This window comes from Orbilia oligospora, assembly GCF_000225545.1.
Source record: "Orbilia oligospora ATCC 24927 unplaced genomic scaffold scaffold00004, whole genome shotgun sequence".
Taxonomy (NCBI): Eukaryota; Fungi; Ascomycota; class Orbiliomycetes; order Orbiliales; family Orbiliaceae; genus Orbilia; species Orbilia oligospora.
In genome coordinates, this window is record NW_011645561.1 from 1,985,126 (window position 1) to 2,004,201 (window position 19,076).

The 19,076-nt window shown below is 44.9% G+C and overlaps 5 protein-coding genes across 5 annotated transcripts; 2 read left to right on the forward strand and 3 right to left on the reverse strand.

Moving 5' to 3' along the window:
* Positions 1-387: 387 nt before the first annotated feature.
* Positions 388-2,576, forward strand: AOL_s00004g582 (uncharacterized protein; the record flags this gene model as incomplete). Its single annotated transcript, XM_011119231.1, has 7 exons — positions 388-530; positions 619-1,180; positions 1,252-1,403; positions 1,474-1,561; positions 1,625-1,914; positions 1,998-2,258; positions 2,333-2,576. 7 exons carry the CDS (start codon positions 388-390, stop codon positions 2,574-2,576), a joined length of 1,740 nt encoding a protein of 579 aa, XP_011117533.1.
* Positions 2,577-5,340: 2,764 nt separating this feature from the next.
* On the forward strand, positions 5,341-8,808 carry AOL_s00004g583 (uncharacterized protein; the record flags this gene model as incomplete). Its single annotated transcript, XM_011119232.1, has 1 exon — positions 5,341-8,808. One exon carries the CDS (start codon positions 5,341-5,343, stop codon positions 8,806-8,808), a length of 3,468 nt encoding a protein of 1,155 aa, XP_011117534.1.
* Positions 8,809-9,571: 763 nt separating this feature from the next.
* On the reverse strand, positions 9,572-11,416 carry AOL_s00004g584 (uncharacterized protein; the record flags this gene model as incomplete). Its single annotated transcript, XM_011119233.1, has 3 exons — positions 9,572-10,565; positions 10,642-10,891; positions 10,987-11,416. 3 exons carry the CDS (start codon positions 11,414-11,416, stop codon positions 9,572-9,574), a joined length of 1,674 nt encoding a protein of 557 aa, XP_011117535.1.
* Positions 11,417-12,887: 1,471 nt separating this feature from the next.
* Positions 12,888-15,047, reverse strand: AOL_s00004g585 (uncharacterized protein; the record flags this gene model as incomplete). Its single annotated transcript, XM_011119234.1, has 7 exons — positions 12,888-13,212; positions 13,283-13,340; positions 13,405-14,197; positions 14,266-14,631; positions 14,723-14,750; positions 14,825-14,918; positions 14,996-15,047. 7 exons carry the CDS (start codon positions 15,045-15,047, stop codon positions 12,888-12,890), a joined length of 1,716 nt encoding a protein of 571 aa, XP_011117536.1.
* A 1,406-nt stretch (positions 15,048-16,453) lies between these two features.
* On the reverse strand, positions 16,454-18,683 carry AOL_s00004g586 (uncharacterized protein; the record flags this gene model as incomplete). Its single annotated transcript, XM_011119235.1, has 6 exons — positions 16,454-17,324; positions 17,382-17,672; positions 17,742-17,886; positions 17,971-18,349; positions 18,432-18,531; positions 18,658-18,683. 6 exons carry the CDS (start codon positions 18,681-18,683, stop codon positions 16,454-16,456), a joined length of 1,812 nt encoding a protein of 603 aa, XP_011117537.1.
* Between the last annotated feature and the right edge of the window lie 393 nt (positions 18,684-19,076).

Here is a 19,076-nt window from a genome sequence, read left to right on the forward strand (position 1 = left end):
AGTTTCAATCATGTCCCGGAACTCGGTATCGTTCAGGCCGACAACCTACGTAAATAACAAGGATAAATTCGTAAAGTGGTGCGTGTAGAGAATTATTGATACGGCAAGTGCGAAGTGCCATGTCCCATGTACATGTATACATGTAGCATCCTCGGCTCATCCAACCTGCCAAACTGCAGTTAACTGTACGCCAATGCGTTGGTGGCGTACTGTCAATTCTCGCCCAGATCAGCTGCATTTAATTCTGGTTATGAGACGTTTTGATCTCGTCTTGATCATAAATACAACATAGTATCCGGTGGCCAATCAAGTTAAATTTATAGATATCTTGAGGCCGGAGCTCTATTATTGCAGAGGTAATATCGATATATCAATCACATACTAGCCATGGCACCAAATTCAAACCCGCGTTATCTCAATTACCCCGATCCAGTTGAACTGGAAGAAAATACGGAGGAATCCAAATACACAAACCCTCCAGCAAACAACCCTGTTGTGTCCGGTCTGACACTTGAAATTCTATCGGCAGTGTAGGTCATCTCCGCCGAAATAAAATACATATCTGAGTACTTAAGAACTAATGAGTATACGCGTAATCCTTTGGTGTTAAAACCACAGTATCTCCAATGTTGGCTTTATCCAGCGATTATTCTGGACCAATGCCGATTTTGGAGTTTTCAGAAATCTTAAGGTCTTAGAGCGCTATCCGAATCCATGCTTTGTTCCGTCAATAGTCCCGAAGGGGCCTGACGATGTCATTGCCTCTGGTGAATTGGACGCGGTTCAAGCTCCAGCCGATACGGCGTTTTACTCATCCGCTGACTTCGTCAAGCTGTACTCTGAGCGCAAAGCGACTCCCACACAAATTGCTCAAAGATTGCTGGATATTGTTTCTCAGGAACCACATACAGCAGCGATCAGCCAAGTTATCCCTGATCTCGTCCTAGCTGCCGCCGATGCATCAAGTAAGCGCTATGCTACTGGTGCCACACTAGGGCCTTTGGATGGCGTTCCTTTCGTGGTTAAAGATGAGGTTTATATGCATGGATACCTCACACAATGTGGAAGTGCGAGAGTTTTCGACAAAGGCGAGGGTTCTACCTCTTGGTGCGTTAAGAAACTCGAAGATGCAGGGGCGATCATGATCGCGAAAGTCTCTATGCATGAAGTTGGCAGTGATGTAAGTTTTCAAGACGGAGAGTTGCAGGCGACGATAGATGTTTGGTTCTAATGTTTTCGCTCCATGATTAGACGACCAATTGCAATCCTGTTCGGGGTAAAACGCCCAGAAACCCGTATAACCGCAAATTCTACACTGGTGGTTCGTCCGGTGGCTCAGCCTATTGCGTTAGCGCGGGTATAGTCCCAATCGCCGTTGGATGTGATGGTGGTGGCTCGATCCGGTGAGGGAATTCGATATTGAAGCTTAGAGTTAAATATATTGAGTGTCGAGTCAGGACTAATCATTTATAGAATTCCTTCAAATTATTGCGGTATATACGGATTGAAGCCATCCGCGGGGAGAGTTTCAATATCCCCAACCCCCAATCTCACTCCTGGAGTATGGCTATCTTCCTATAGTAACATTTTTGAGCAGCCAAGCTGACAACATAAATGAAAATAGAATGGTGTCACCGGTCCTATGTGTGGTACGATTGAAGACCTGAAGATTGTATATAGAATCATGGCTGTGCCAGATCCGGGAGAGGCAACTTCCTCCTCATTTCCGGTGCACCGAAATCCCCTGGCACCACTTACCGCACAGAAAAAGAAGCTTATCGGAGTTTACAAGAAGTGGTTTGATGACTGCTCGCCACAAGTTCATAAGATCGTTTGGCCTGCTGTAGAAGCCCTCGAGAAGCAAGGCTATGAAATTTTTTATATTCCTTCAATCCCGTATTTGAGTATCGCTCGGTAAGTCATTCATATAGTCTAAGTTGAACAACCATGCTTCTTTGAAGAGCTTACTGATCGTTGCCAATTTTTGGTTCTTGTAGACGAGCTCACGGTCTGAGCATTATCACTGATATGGCGGCTTCTTTGAATGGGGATGTGACAGGACTCACCGCACCTAATCGTGTATTGTTTTCTGTTGCAGCTCAAACGCCTGCAATCGACTTACTCGCAGCCAATAGAGTCCGTGCCATGATGGTGAGCCATTTTGCATCTGTGTGGCAGAAGCACCCTGGAATGATCATTGTCACTCCTGTTGTACCAGACGTGGGGGCAGAAATCAACGAAGGCCATTTGAAATATGGGTATGTATTGGATAACCCACCGTTGAATATTTCTACTATACGTAACCAGGATTAATTTGCCTCGTGGTGTATAGTGTGAGTGACGGTGACTCGAGCATCCGGAGCATGAAGTATGTTTCCGTTGGGAATTTCATTGGAGCACCGGCGACCAATTCAATTGTTGGATATGATGATGATACTAGCCTACCCGTATCTCTCATGGGTCTCGCCGAATGGGGTAAGGAGGAAGATCTTCTCGGATGGTCTGCCGAAGTGGCTCAAGCGACCGGACTTGTGAGGAAGAGGCCGGCGAATTGGGTTGATGCTTTGGCTCTTTAATTACTTGAGTACATAAGTACTTAGTTGATGATTTGAAGGTGTAATTACACGCAGTCTAGTTTGAAGGGAGATACGTTCACAGAAACCTTGCATACTCAAGAACAATTTGGCTAGTCATGTCATGAATGCAGTCTATTTTAAACACTCCATTAAACTACCTACTTACCTGCCTAGAGTATCTCCTTAAACAGATAATTAAGTCCTTAAGTAGTATTAAAATATTGGTAGATATAGATCCATGGAAAAGAGTGTGGGACATAAGCATGAAACAGAAACGTGGGACCAACTTATATAGTTCTGCGTGCGTTGCACATCCAACAACATCGACGAGGATCTGTTGGATTTTGCACCGCTTGGGGATGCAGCGAGGTACCTTGAGCCAGCATTCAATTCGATTCAACCCAATTCAATTAACTCGGCTTAACCCATCTTGAATAGTACCATATTGTTCTTGTTATCTCTATTATTCTCAGCCGACCTAGCCGGTATCAAATCCACCAAAGCCAAGGAGATAGGAGACAAGTCGAAATGGTAAGAATTGATCTTCATTCCATGCCCTGAATGCACACATCGGGTTTGTTACTAAACCAAGCAATTCCGTGAACTTAGGAACCGAGCAGCATGCCTTTATGCCAGGGATCAATTATTCCAGGGTCCAAACTATCAATTATCTCCTTGAACAACGTTATCAATATTGATCTTAATATTAAGGATGCCACGCCGTTGATCGACCCTTGCACCTGATCATGGAGTTTAAAACCTACTAGCATCTATTCTATCCGTATCGGTATTCCACGAGGGTGTGTTCTCGTGGCCAACAACATGCCAACTAGAACCCAATTTTTTTTTTTCTGTACAACGGTCTATAATTTAAAGATTCGTTAAGTTGGCTGGTTGGCTGGTTGGTTGGTTGGTTGGTTGGTTGGTTGGTTGGAAGGTTTCACATGCATACAATACCAGCAGTACATTACATACACTGTATGTACAGCACAGCAGCAGGAAATATTTTCGATGCCCAAGCAGGGTGTGGGGTATATTTTTTTATTCAAGGGGGCAATGGGTAAGGCAGTAGTCTTTTTTTTCATAACCCCGTGCTGCTATTTTTAACACTTTTCGGTTGACTGCGAGCGGTGGTCTAGGGCAGCGGCGGCCAGAACTTTAGCAGTCGCTAACCACTTCCTTGAACTTGCAGGTTTTACCAAGCATGGGTTCGGACGCACGCTGTACGAGATTTTAAAGATCGGGAGTGTTCACTGCGGGCTACTGATACATCGTTCCTCCTCGTACCTGAATTAATTTTCATGCGTTTGGGACATGATGCCCAATAAGAGGACTGGGAGCAAAGCTTAAGGGTCCTCGCTGACTTTTGAATATGGGAAAGCCTGGAATATTTGGTAATTCATAATTGTCCACGAGGATGTGCCGCTGTACGTACTAACATGTACCTAGATCGCATCATCGGTCGAAAATTGCAGATGGGGAACTCAAATGCCAGGTGTGTAAGTATACAAGGCAACATGTCACTGTGGTTCCGTGGAGTAGTGTAACCGAATGTAACCTCCCAATGCTTCAACCTGATTTGACCTCGACTGACGAGGTGGTTCTGGGCAGCGTCATTCGTCGGCAGGGGCTTGCTTTCCCGAAAGAAAGAAAAAACTTGTATCCCATTTTAAGAAACGGGAAGACGCTTTACTCGATCATGGTTAGGGCCATGGAGCAGAGACGCAAGAGCTCGATCGAAGAGACATCGTTCCAGGTATATTGGAAAATGCTAGACCTTTGGTCAGGTAGCATAACATTAAATCCTCTCTCGCTGAATTTAAAAAAAAAAAAAAAAAAAAAAAAAAAAAAAAAAAGCCATAACGCATTAACGATGTAATAGGCTTAATATCGCGATTAATATATGTAAATTTGCAGCTGATGATAACGATATTTATGAGAAAAGCCCCCCTCATCATCATCCTCGCCATCTGCTCGAAGACAAAGAATATATTTTTATTCCTGTTTCTATTCCTATTCCTATTTCTATTTCATACTTCCCTTCGTTCGTTCTCGACGACGTAATTCTAATCTTTAAAGATATCCTAGAGAATCAGACAAATTTTAAACAGCAAGGTGCTGCAGGCCACGGACGAATAAAACAGAATCTGACTGAGGCACGGCCGGCATTAACATATGCATCCCCGCGCGCGCGCACGAACCAAGAATTAGCCAACCGGTTTTGCATTTGAGGTTCTGGAAGTCACAAGTTTATCAGTTGCAAGTTGCGGGCCTAGACATAATAGGGATCAATACGGCCATGATATCCAGACGCTTGATCCTAGCCTGAACGGAGATTGGTAACGCGAAGCATCTGTCTCGCCTTCAGCGCCCGATACCACCTCAGATCAGCCATTTGGGGGATCGCGAGATCGGGGAAAAAATAAATTATTGCTTTCTTGAATAGTTAGGATCTGTGGCCTGATAGAGAATTCACCCGGTCCTGGCGGAGTAGTTATACATATCCCTCCCTCCTCCAGTCCGTCCAGTCCGCCCAGTTGCAGTTCCTCCAGTCAGTCTGTTTGTTACGACATACCTGCATCCCGGCTTTACCAAAAACATCAAGACAAGCCCAAACCCGACTAGTCGAACTAGAACAAAACTGATCACAACATTTATAGAACTACTACCAAGAAGAAGAGGTGGTACTGTATATTAGATCATCCCTCTTGATCCTACCAATGGTCCCTTTAAAGGGCCTAGGGATCCCGCATTAGCACAAACCATGCCGTCCTTCGCAAGCTTTACCTCTAAGCCGTTGACCATTGGCAAGGGACGGGATCACCATAAGTCCTACCCTCCCGTGTCCATGAAAGCACCTTACCTCCCCGAAACCCCCCATCTCGACACATCCGACCTGCTCGTCTCGGTTCAGTCCGTCCCTTCTCCTTCGGAGCTAGAGATTAGCCACGATAGCAAAAATAGCTCTCGCCCTGGCTCTAGATCTAGTCGGTCGGTCCAGAAATCAGATCCCTACGTGCAAAGGGACACTGGTTTTGTGGGCGGCCACCAATATAAAATCGAACGTCAAGAAGAACGCCGTCGACTGAGGTCTCTCGGATTGTTGACTGGAACTCCAACCCCAACTCCAACTTCAACTTCAACCTCAACTTTCCAATCCGAAGTCGCCAGTCCGCAGTCTCCAACTATGTCGACCACTCCGACTTCACAGAAACCTGATGCCAGGCGAAGGAGCAGTTGGCAGCCTCCGCTGAAAGGGAAACTTAAGAAGCGGAATAAGAGTAGAGAACCGGAGCAGAGAAAGAGCATTGATCTAAAGCATGCATCAATCGACTTCAATACGATCCCAATTCCTCCTCCTCCACCGCCTCATCATGGCCCCCACTCGTTCTCGCGAATTCAGAATTATCCGGCATCGCCAATGGCCAGTCCGTGTGCAACACCAGCACCTATGACGCCAACACGGGACCTTCCTCATCCAAACCCACCTTTTTCTCTTGCTGGACGGTCGAATTCGAGCCTTGGAACAATGCTTGGAGGAGGAGTAGCGGTGCCTGCTGCACATGCTCCGTCATCTCTAGGAAATTTGGTGGATTTCTACGATCCAAATTCCCCGGGATTAGGCCAGGCTTTCTCGACAGCGCCTTCTTCGCCAATTGTACCGTTGAATATACAGACTTCAGCCAGCCAAACCGCATCTCCTATTGGGTTCCATAGACCGCGATATACAGCTCAGCTAGATTCTCCTATAGATTCCGTTACATCGTCTCCCCGTCTTGCTGCACAGGCCGAACAAATCCCAGCAGTTCCAGCAATTCCGAATACTGTACCGACGAAGGCCCCAGTTCAGCCATTTCAATCTCCCCTCGTAACACCGCCGCCCAGCACATCTTGTGGAAATTCGAGTACAACGTCACTCAATTCAGCTACGAGTCAGAAGCCCGCTGACAAGCCGGCGGAAAAATCCGGATTTCAGCCATACCAACCAAAATATGCGGCAAAATCCCATGTCACAAGCACAGTTCCACTATCCCAGGCTCTCAACCAAGAGCAGATTGGTACCCCATTTGTACATCTGGATTTTGCGCCCCCAACCAAGCCTTTTGCTCCCCGCCCGGCGACGGAAAACCGTAGAAGCACTTCTGAGACCCGCCTTACAACGCAGGAAGCAAAAGAGTACAATGCTATTGCCCAAGCGACGAGAGAAGCATATTATAGTAGAATTCAGTCGCCTTCGGAGACTTCTATATCGTCAAAGGCTACGGCTAGGCCACAACTTACGCCTTCCAGGCTGAGTTATGAAGTGAGGAGTTCTCCAACACCAGAGACTCAAGGAGCGAAATCAACTATTCCTCCAAAGTCCATACTTCGGAAACCATTAGATTTAAGTGTAGAAGATATCCAGGAAACCAAAGAGGAGGCCTACAAACGATACACGTTCCCCCAATCTGTTGGTTCTTCAACAGCCACAACACCGGAGCCGTTGAGACTGTTGTCTACTGTATCAGTTCCCACCAAGAGCGAGCAAGTCAGCCCAATAGAGCCTCCGGTAGAAGAATCCCAACCGGAACGCGGGAGATCCATGTTTAAGCGTGGAGAAGAGACATCGGACTCAGACCTGTCTCGCAGGAACTCGATGGCTGCCCGAAAATCTATAGAAGTTGAGGCCCCTTCAGCAAAGAATTTTGATATTTCGAAATATACCCAAGAAAGGTTCTCAAAGCCCCCATTGGTGAAACAACATAAATCATACCCTCCGGTCAGCTACAAAGCACCCATAGCTGATCCTCCTACTGTCGCTACTGCTGCCGCTGCCGCCACCACCACAAACGCAGAGCCTTCTGCTCCAGTAAATATTCCTCCTGTACCCCCACTACCTGAATCAATTCAATCTGTCCGTGGTCTATCAACGCCCCCTCCAATAAGGTCAGAAACCGCGATAGAATCGTCAGACGAAGAATTTGTGGAACGGCCAACTACCGCAGAATCCAAGAAGTCGGTGAAATCAAAACTTGGGACGAGCGTTACAACAGCCGAAACCGGCCCGGTTAGACCAAGAGCACCATCTATGTCTGAAATCTTCAAAGATTTCGTCAGGCACGACATGGATGATAATCTTACGTCGGAGCCAACCGAAGGGACAGACTGGTTGTCGCAGTTATTCCGAGGGAAGAAGAATGAGACAAGAAGTAGATCTCGACCCGCGAGCGGTCTCTCGACCCCTGGTTCAAGCGCGTCCCCCCCTCTCGGAAGACCAGCGAAGAAAGAAAAGGAGCAAAAGAGAGCATCCAAGAATCTCGAGCTAACGGAAGAAGGTCGACGAGTGCATGAACGTGCAGAAAGGCAGCGATTACAACTCGAACGGAAGCTTATGGAAGCCGAGAGTGATTTGGCTTCAACACCCCGATCACCAAGGTTCCCTCGTGGCACTTTCTCGGTTACGGGATCTCCAGATCTGAGATTTGCAGGAACAGATGCATCGAGCCTGAGAAGCACATCGACAACATCTGTGGACCGGCTTGAACCACTTCATATACTTGGAAGCGGTTTCGCGCTAGGTCGTGCGAACGACCTTGCTGCGGACCTTAGTATCTTTCTAGACGAAAAGAAGCCGTTGGAGCGCAGGAGGAGACCTTCTTCAGCTGAAGTTCGAAAACAGTTAGGTGAAATGACGCCTCCCCATGAGCGGGAAGATTGGGATACCGTCCGCAATTCGCAGGGTAGTTTTTCCACACTCAACTTCCCACCGCAACCTTCGCCACAGTTCCAATCTCAACCTTCGCCACAGCCGCAACTTCAACCACAAAGCCCACCTCAGATTCAAGCTCAATTTGTCCCTCCACCACAACCTACCCCTTCAAGTCCTCTAGTCCAGCCACCAATCATACCCGTGGCCCCGCTTGTTATCAAACCTGTTCCAGGCCGTCTCCCGGTTGCAGCAGAGCCATCCCCGCCAGTTCTACCATCGGCACGCCTCAAGGAGCCACTCGGATTGGATCATAGAACATCAAACAGCTCACTTATCTCGCTTGATGTCACAAAGACCCTTACAAAAATATTAGTCATATGTTGCAATTGCAACAGGTTACACGACCCACCCAGTGATATCTACAGAAAGATGGCAGGAGGCAACAGCTCGTTTAGATGTCCTTACTGTATCCATCAGATCAACGTGCTAGATTGTTGCTCCGCATACACATCTATCTGCAATCTCATTGAAAAATTAAATTGATGATACCAACTAACTAGCATTTGCTTCTCTAATTTCTTTTTTTCTCTTTCTTATCTTATCTTAACTAACGGCCGTGCATTTGGTATCTGGTTTAAAAAAGTCTTTATGCGGGTTAATCGGTTTTTTTTTTTTAGCATCGGGTTTTTCTCTGTAGTCATTTGTTTTATTGATATCATTAGCGTTCTGTATATACATATACACGTATCTGGGGGAAGGGGAAATGGGGGGTTCGGCATGTCGTTGGTTCTTTTACGCTATATGAAGCGGAAGGCTTAATTTAAGGGAAGGAGGTATACGATAATATAAATCGATCACATGTTGAAGAGTCATCGATATGATCGATCATGTTAATGTTTGGTCCTGGCTTGTTTTATGCCATGCATAAGTCTTTGAGAGACGAAATCTATACGTACTTCAACTTTGATCCTGTTTGATGGTTTTAATTTTGATGTAGCTATCGTACTAACTATACTAATGCGAGATATCTTCTTAAAACTCAATACCGATGAAAAATCAATCAATCAACATCGCAATGATAACCCAGAGAACGCCGATACTAGGGTATATAACATGTACAACGAAGCAAAAAAGCATCCAAAAGAAACGCTCAATTAATTCATCATGGTCATAAAAATAAACCGAGAAACCAAAGCCGGGGTCCCTTCATCTGCTTTGATATGCCCGCTAAACCCACCAGACTTGCAAAGTACCACAAAGTACTTAGGTACTAAATACTTGGGTAAGTAGGTCCCTAGGTACCTATCTATGAGCGAAGAAGTACCTCTTCATCCTCATCTACAACAACCGCCCCACCTTCCTCAGGTAACTTCAACCTAAACCATAGGGCAAACCCCACTACTACAAAAACGCTTCCAAGCCCCACGAAGGGTAGACCAAACCAAAAGGGATTCCCCGTCGAAACTCCCCAACCGTATAACCCCGCCAAAAGAGGTGACCCCACAAAGTTCCCTATGGCCGTCATAATTGCGATAAATGAGTTCAACCTCGCTTGGTGATGTGGCTCCACAAAACTCGCAGCCAAACTCCTCACGCTCCCGCTAAACCCTGATCCGAGGGTGTATACCACTAATCCAACAATAGCGAACGGTAATGTAGGTGCTAGCCCGACGATGTACCATCCAATTGCGAGAAGTACAACAGAAATCTGCGCTATCAATAGATCTTTGCGCTGAGAGGATATGCCGATCGTACCAGTTAGGTATGCGGATGCGAAGGGGAGGCAGAAAAGTACACTCATGCATACAGCTGCATTAACTGTGTTTAAAAGGTTGGCCTTCGCAATAGTGATTCCATATCGAGCGGATGCGTAGTATAATAATGTTTCCAGAGCGCGGGTGAGAGATAACATGCACATCATAAGTGAGCAGACGAGAATCCTAAGGTGTGGGCTGTGAAAAACAAAGCTGGAGGAGTCGACGAATTCACCGAGTTGAGCCTTACACCGTAACCAGATGCTTTGCTTTTCGGGGGGGATAGTGGATTCCGAGTTTATGCTATCTGATTCTGCAGCTGTAGTATCTATGGTAGGTTCAGGTTGAGCATCCTTATCGGAATTGTGAAAATTGATTGTTTCAGGGACTGTAGACATCATGATATAGCCGCAGGTCACCAGAGATATACCGCAGGCGACAGACGTCCAGTTTCCTGAACTTTCCATAATCTTAGTTGTTATCAATGGCATTATAAGTCCCGGACCATATGACCCGACAAGCTGCATCGTAAAAAACGTAGATGCCCTATCGTTCCGATCATACATATTAGTAAGAGTTTTTCTCTCTCAACGATCAAGCTCATGGCTCTCGGGTTACTTACCTTTCCGAGGGGGTGGTCACATCAATTATCATTGTGTATAGAAGTGCATTGATTACACTAAGTCCACCAGTGATGAGGAACAGTGATCCGAACCATACAAATCTGATAGGAAAGATATCCGAAAATCTATTAACGATGATGGCCCAAATCATTTGGCAGAATGGACCCATCAGTGCAGCCAGGAAAACAGGCTTCCGTCCGATTTTTTGATTATCAGCAATCATTCCAAGGGGAATTGCTACTAGGAGACCTAGAGTAGTTGGTGCAAATCAGTGATACTTGTTCGCACAATGGTTTATTTGCACAGAGTTGCAAAATGGACATGATACGGGGGGGTTAGCATACTTGGGATAGCATCGAATACTGGCTCTAACCCTCTTATGAATGCTAGTTCTGTCTGAACAGGTGCAATTTTGCATTTTTCTTCCGGGACGTCCTCGCCAGCAGGAAACAGTTCGTGCTGCTGAGTAGCATAGTAATTCCTACATATTGTATCTTCGTATATCCGGACCATAGCAGGTTTTAAAAGCTGGTCCCCTGATTCTAACACGAACATTCCAAGGACGAAGCTGATTAAGATAACAAGGCGGCGACGGGAAGTGTTATGGGTACTAGAAGATCCAGCTTCACAGTCGATAATTGGTGTTTCCAGAGGATTCGTCACATTGCTAGTAGTTGAAGAACGACGTTGATATTCTGGTGGTGATTGGGAGCCATTGTGCTGAAGCAATGGTGTTCGTTCGTCTTGGCGGTCTATCTCTCCCACCGTCTCCATGATCGTGACGATAGAAGTGTGACTTCGTCTAAGAAAATTAAGTATATAAAAAAAAACACCCCGAAAACTTTCAGCGGGTGAACCAAAAAATAAAAATTAAGTACTAGATGAAAGGTAAGGGTTTTGGAGGGTGCACTGGTTTTTCCGAGAGGGTAGTAACTCCGATGTTATACCTTTGTCCTCCAGAGTCCTGCTGCTGTGTATCCCGCCGGGTGCCGTTTCACTTATATAAAGTTAATATTGGCAACAGTGCGACTTTCCGCTGGGCAAGCTAGTTGATGTAGCATTTGTGTACAGAAACTCAGTAGGGAGTAAAACCCAGACGGTTGGATGCAGGTTCTGCTGGAGTTCAAGGAGGTAGGACGCAAGTCAGAAGGTCTCTTAGCAGTCAGATGGTTCACGAAGCCCACACTTATCCGCGCAGAGCCACAAAACTTGCAAATATTGCAAGTGCAAAGCAGTGCGGGACAACTTATTTGCATTCCTCGTCATGCATGATTCCATTCGATTCCCTCATCAGTTAGACCGTTAGTTGCCAGATGATAAGGACCCGCTATTTGGTTGACATATTGCAGGGATCCCGCTGTTGAGAGCCTCGAACTAAAACTCATCCCGCCGCCCCGGTGCAGAGGATTCTTTCGATTTTGGGACAGACATCATCGGCTTCACCCCTCCAAGTTTCAGATCAAAGGAAGATCTGATGCCACGAGACCACCGGATATCCCGAGCCCGATCCAAGCGACCGACCGCCCGCAAGGACATGCTATTCACAGTGCAGCTTTGATACTCGAGAAGGAAGTAAGTTGATTCGATATGATGTTCTCAAATGATAAGGTCATGAAGTGTTAAAATGCATGGCGTTGTTGTGATGCAAAAGCTGCGCATGGACAGCACTCGAAACGGTTGTGCATCCATCTGAACGTTGGGCGGGTTGCATGGTCGCCAACTGCGCTGCCGTGGCAGCATCTTGCAGGACCGATCGGGTGGGATCGCCCACCATGTTGCCAAGGCTCGAGCCTCGTCAGCCGTTACATCCCGTCTCCAAGGCTGGGTTTTCAGGCCAGCCGAAGCTTGAAATCATTCGATTTTATGTACAGAACTACTATAAAGTTGAGTACAAAGTACGAAACAGACTACTTTGGTGTACGAATCTATTGACTTCAAATCCTGGTATTCTCCACTTCCAATTCGATTGTTTACCCAAGTAGGCAGCTCTCAGGTCGGTTATATATGCACAATGACCGTTAGATTAGCCGGTGGCTTCGAGAACAGAACATTACTAATTAAACCTGCCAGGTGCTTACAAGTTCAATCACAAACCCTAGAGTAGGTGTAATCGCAATTGCAATGAAACAGGAAAATGGCATATATTATAACCCATGGTCTAGGAACAATTACTTGTGCATAACTACTAGTTTGTACATACATACAGACACGGCCGGTGGTGGAACATTGAACTTCATGACACAGACTACCCGAAGATTCTCTGCAAGATAATCGTAATAGAAGCCCCCAAAATTACCGCTAGGATAATCCTCTGCCATATTTCCAACCCAGAAATACTGCCAATCCGTTCAATATCTAGTGAAGATCCCGATTGTTTTGCATGTGTGTTTGGTGGGGTAGCCGGGGACCATGGTTTCCCCACTTTGAAGTCGTCGAGTATTTGTTCTGTCGTAATCTTCGCTCCAGCTAGGCAAACAGGCACACCAGTACCAGGGTGAGTACTTGCGCCAACGAAGTAGAGTCCAGAAATCGTCGAGTGCTTCGTCTTCGGTCGGAAGGCAAGGGCGTTCCTGATGACGAATCAGCCTCTTAAATTGTTCAATTACTTAAGAAGTTACTAAAAGGATAATTTATAATTACCAAAAGTCAATTGTCAGTCCAAGAATTCCACCCTTTTCGAGATTGAAACGTTCTCGCCCTATAAAAGGTGGTTGTCAGTTGAGTGTTTCCAATCGACACATTATAATTACCGAGACACTTACACGTGGTCGGAGTATTCACTTGTTCAGATGCAATTGCAGCTCTCAAATCCCTGGCGCCGGTTCTCCTCTCAATTGTATCGATGACTAAGTCCCTGACTCTGTTCACAATTTTGTTCCAGTCATCTGTACTTTTGAATCCCTTCCCATCGTCATTATCATTGAGATGACCCGTGGGTACAAGTACCACGATTGAATCTTTACCCTCCGGGGCAGCGGTGGAATCAATCCTCGCCGGTGCATGAACATAAAAACTCGGCTCATCCGGCATATTGAGTTCCTTAAATATATCATCAAAACTTTCCCGATAATGTTCTGCGAGAAAGATATTATGTGCGCTCAACTCGTCGACCGTTCGGTTCATAGACCAGTAGAAAGATATACTCGAACACGAAGCCGGACGTTTCGTTAGACTTCTAGAATATTTCGTTTCCGGGAGGAGATTATTATATGCGTAGACCAGATCTGCGTTTACAAGAACGATATCGGCTTGGATGTGTCTTCCGGACTGCAATACTACACCAACAGCTTGTTTTTCATCTTCGGACAGGAGAATTGACGAAACGGGCGAGTTCAGTTGGTAGTCTACGCCCATTCCTTTGCCAATCTTAACGATAGCGTCAATAACTTTGTGGAACCCACCACGGGGGTACCAGACACCTTCCGCAAGTTCTGTATATTGTAAAAGAGAGTAAATTCCTGGGGCGTCATACGGACTCATTCCCAGGTACATCGAACCGAAGGTAAAGCATCTTCTCAGCCTATCCGTCCAGAAATAACTTGACGCTCTGGTATACTATATATATATTAAAAATTAATATCATGTCCTTTTATAAACTAGAGTCAATTTTATCAACAACTTACTAGAGATGTGGCTATTGCGACCCCAAGGATATCCTTCAATAGAGTTGGCCGCATCATGCTCAGAAAGGACGGGAAGTTCTTTCTTAAAACCTTCTTGAGGCTAAACTCATAGTTCACATGCCCTTCGGCCAAGAAAGAAAGATAGCGTTTGAATCCGTCTTTCCCTTCCCATTTCTCGATCTCAGGCTTCATCTGCGCCAAATCGCTCGAAAGTACAATTCTTTCGTTATCGTGGAAGAAAACTTGGTAGTTTGGGTTGCATTGGAGGAGTTCAACACCCTCTTCTGCCATCGTGGTGTCAAGATCTGCGAAAGTTTCATGGAATAGTTCGGGGATCAGGAGAAGAGACGGCCCTTGGTCGAATCTCTAAAAAGAATTGGGTTTATCAGTGAGGAGTCCTAAGATATCGATCGATCTTGTATTTGTGCCATTGCTACAAGAACGAATATAAACTTACATGTTCGCCATCGTATATCAAGGAGCATCTGTCCGGGTTGAATCAATAATATATTAGTTTATTAATTTATCTCGCCGGTTTAAGAGTTCATGAAATCCAGACCTTCCACCTGTAAAATCATTCTTCTCGACGACGGTGACCTTGAACCCCGCTTTCGCCAAACGTGCAGCAGAGGCACAACCTCCTACGCCGGCACCTATAATTCTGATAAGCCATCGTTCGGGTGTGTCTTTTATCGCGAGTCAGAATGTGTTGGGTTCTGTGGTTTATTACCAATGATGACGACTGATTTCTTCTCCATCCCGAGGAGCCCTTGATGAGGCATCTTAAGATCTTGATATTCTGAGCTACAATACTGAATTATCGTAGGCGGTGGTAAAATATTGATTTCGGTATACACGTGTGGGTTCAAATATCCCAGAGAAACCGGTTAACCGCAAGATGTTAAAATACTTCTATTGTATTCGCTTCAAGTGCGCTGTACGGTCATATTATATTATATCGATCGGCTGTTGGACCGGCAGATATAGTGAGTACCAGCAAAGATACCTAAGTATCTACGTAAACCGCGGGGTGGTGCCTTGCATAATATAGAATCGAGTCCAAGTTCGAACCCACCTATAGGAAACTAACGTTGCTATCACTTTCTTGTCTCGATCTCGGACTTTATTTTCTTTTATTTTATTTTTATAATTTTCCTAGTTTAGTCGCGCGAATCCGCCAGATCGATATGTTAGCGTCGATTAAGATATATTTACACCGCGCCGGTCGAATACAAGCTTCAAAATGCACGCTACGCTGTTTAACATCGGAGCTAGTTTATATTCAATTGGTCAGGCTAGAACCGTTCCATCAACTCGACGACGTCAACACTCATCCGGATAGCGTCCTACTCAACGTGGCCAATCGCATTAATTGCACTAACTACTGACTTACTCATCAAATACCACCAGAGATTTCGTTCATCGGTAAATTTAAAATGCCTATTGCGCGGTTCAAAAGAAAACCGAGAAAAGAATGATTTTCGGAATCCGAGATCCGTCTAAGCCTCCACTGGTACCGATCGGACGATTTCTGCATTACATGGCGATCGAGAAGGTATACTCTACCCCCGGTACATTTTACAATACCGGCTCCAGGGAAGGGGGGGAAATTTAAAACGTGGTGAAAGTGTGGCTGGTGCGACGGGGGGTGACGGACTCGTACAAGGGTAATTATATATATCTCACGCCATGGATACATCATTTAAGTGTCCAGGGTGTAAAGTCATGATATCATTGATTACACAAAGCTAGGAGGCGCATCGGTTTTTAGAGTTTAAACGTTTGCAATTGTCGTATTCTAGAATAATCAACCGAAGCGTTAGGCGTCGGGTCACGGAATTTATTGTACTTCCGGCCGGGCAGCTAAGCCATGTGCGCTAATTATCTGCTTTATAAAAGTTACATAACCAATTGCAGTGCAGCAGCTGAGTAACTCGAATTGCGCACAGGTGATATTGGATTCATGGGGCGCAGAGACTATTAAGTTACGTTCGTGAAATCGAGTCTTTGGTAAATTCATGAAGATGTGTGCTCTTATTTCCAATGTATATTAGAAATTACATTGCGAGATCGATTGTGAAACAGCTAATAAGCTAGTCTAAACATCTACACCTAAGTATTGAACTGATTGAACTTATTTACATGTAACGTAACCATTAACATTAGATGTTGGCAATGGGATCATGAATCATGCACAAAGTGCTTTAACAAACACCCAAAGCCTTCTCGATTTACTAACTGTCTCGTCATTTCGTATCGGCATCTCTCCGTCTCGTTCGAGTAACACCCTCCCGATTTCTACGTAGTTCTCGACAGCACCTCTAACACCTTTCCTTGCACCCCCGTGCGTCGGTAATTTCTCAATCGCCCCTCTGTTCTGGTAGTAAATTTCCATTGCGTTTCTCAATAGTCTCCTCCTTAATATTCGGACTTCGGGGCGATCGGGGTTTTCTACCACCATTGCAGGAGTCAAGTTGTATTCTGCCAGCCAATCACTTGGGATATAGCACCGTCCAATAAGTGCATCTTTAGCAATATCCCGTGAAATATTAATGTATTGTAACGCTATCCCCATGTTGACACCGGCTTGTATTATCTCTGCCCGTTCTTTCTTTGCAATATTCTTCGTGGGAGAATGGTGGAAAACAAGGTGAAGGAGTAGCTCTGCAACGGTACCGGCTACACAATACCCGTATCGTTTGAGGTCTGATTCTGTTTTGATCGGGAATTCGCCGCCGGGCATTGTTTTGTTTTCTTTCTCGTCGCTTGATGGGAACTGTAGATCCATTCCAAATCCTTCCAGGAGTCCCTGTATTGGCTTGATAGGGAGAGCTTCAATAGGCAACATCTCCAATGAAGATGCCATTTCCTCCGGCAGGTTATAAAGCATAGAAATAGGTGGTTTAAGTTTATTTTGAATTTTGAATGTTGACTTTTCGGACCGACGGTACGAAAAAGTGTTCGAGAGAGCATCTGATAATTTGACCAAAGCCTTCTGAGCTTCTTCTCTGTTTTCAGCCTCATCTATTAAATCATCTGCATTCCGACAGAATGCGTATCTAGAGCAGGATCGTTTTAGTCACCGTCTCCTAAGTATCTTGAAAAAGTAAACTTACAATAGTACTAGATCGATCCTAAGCCTTCCCTCGAATACACTACTCGCGAGTGAGAAACTTCTACTCTTATTTTGAAGCTTCAAAATCGCATCTCTGAGATTTGATACCCGCCTAGGTGTGTAATTTCTAACAGAAATACCCAATCCTCTAATCATGATAAAAAGTGATGGCCAGGAAGGGATCGCAAAGTTGAAAATCTCTGGAAAGCCATTGATCACAGCCAAAGTGTGGTCAAAAGCCAGTTGACCAAAAGTAATCAGAATATTGCTCATAAGAAAAAATAAAGCTTCCCTAAATGTAAATAAAAACCGCATTAGATTGTCCTAATCCAGTAAAAGGTCGAAGACAATAGTTTCTTACTCGATATCCAAATATTTCCACAGCTTAATACCAAAGCTCTTCTCAGGATTGATAACCCAAGTCCCCTTCTTCAATGCAAGGGAGTCAACAAACCAAAGGTAACCCGTAGGTAGTAATATCGGAATCAGAACATTTTTACGCGGGACTGAAAGAATGTATTGATGTGATAAGCCCCAAAGAAAGAAAATAACGGGACAGGCCCATACTAGGATCAATCCCATATATGTACCCTGGCCACCACTTTGGACTAGTTTCACCCCAATGGTAATCAGAGATGCAATAAAAATCGCACCAAATAAACCAATACGCCTGAGGCGTTTGTAATCATTCTGAACAAGGTGTTTTTTCTTCTGCAGCTTTAAGTTTGCTTCCTCGATCGATGGAGACGATGGAGTTATTGGCAAAGTTGGCAGAAAAGCTGTAGGAATGATAGATTTTCCTGCAAGTATACAGATAAGTGAGGTAATATATGTCTGTACTGCGAAGAAAAAATACTCCTCAAAAGGTATTTTCCAAAGCGTGATGCCGATGATAGCATGTTCTGGGTAGGTCCAAACTTTGTTCGTGAGGAGATAAGAGTCCCATGGTGTCGCTGCCGTTATAGCTATCTTTAGAATTTCAAATAATTAGTAGTTCATTAGCAACGTTTACTCTAGTCTCGGGGTGCACTAGTTCGAATTGATTACTTACGATGAGTAAATATGTTATCTTGTAATTATCTACGCTGGTTTTGAAGGGCTGGAGAAGAACTGTGAGCAATATAGCTACTGGGATGGTGTATTTTGCATGCCTAAAATCATCGCCAAGGGTTATAATCAGTCTCTATCCTTTATCTAGGTAGGTACTTGAGTAGGTGTTTTAAAAGTTCCGGTGTAGCTATGATTCTATTAAGTATTTTAAGAAAGGGCCCACGAACACAAAGGCGTATTCCAGGCCCGCCATTTTATATTGAAAAGCTCGCAGGATTGAGCTTGCAGCGATTGTGGATATAACTCCCGCAGTTATAAAATAATTTCAATTTCAAAACGAGAATTTAGTATGGCGATAAGAAGTATGAATGAATGGGTGTTCCGATCCAATTTTCAGGCTGACCGCCGAATCGAATATCGTGAATTTCTTCGAAGGGGTGCGAACCGAATGTTGGTTTTGATGAGCCGGCAAACAAAGAACAAGACGATATATGATCGCGCGATATTGTCTCGGTCATTTAATTAATTAAGGTCACTTGTAAATTGTATGTCAGGGCATACGCATGATTAACAATTCATTTTATATAAGGGCCTCAAAAGCCAATGCATAGCCTCTCACAACGTCCACTAGATCCTCCACCCTACA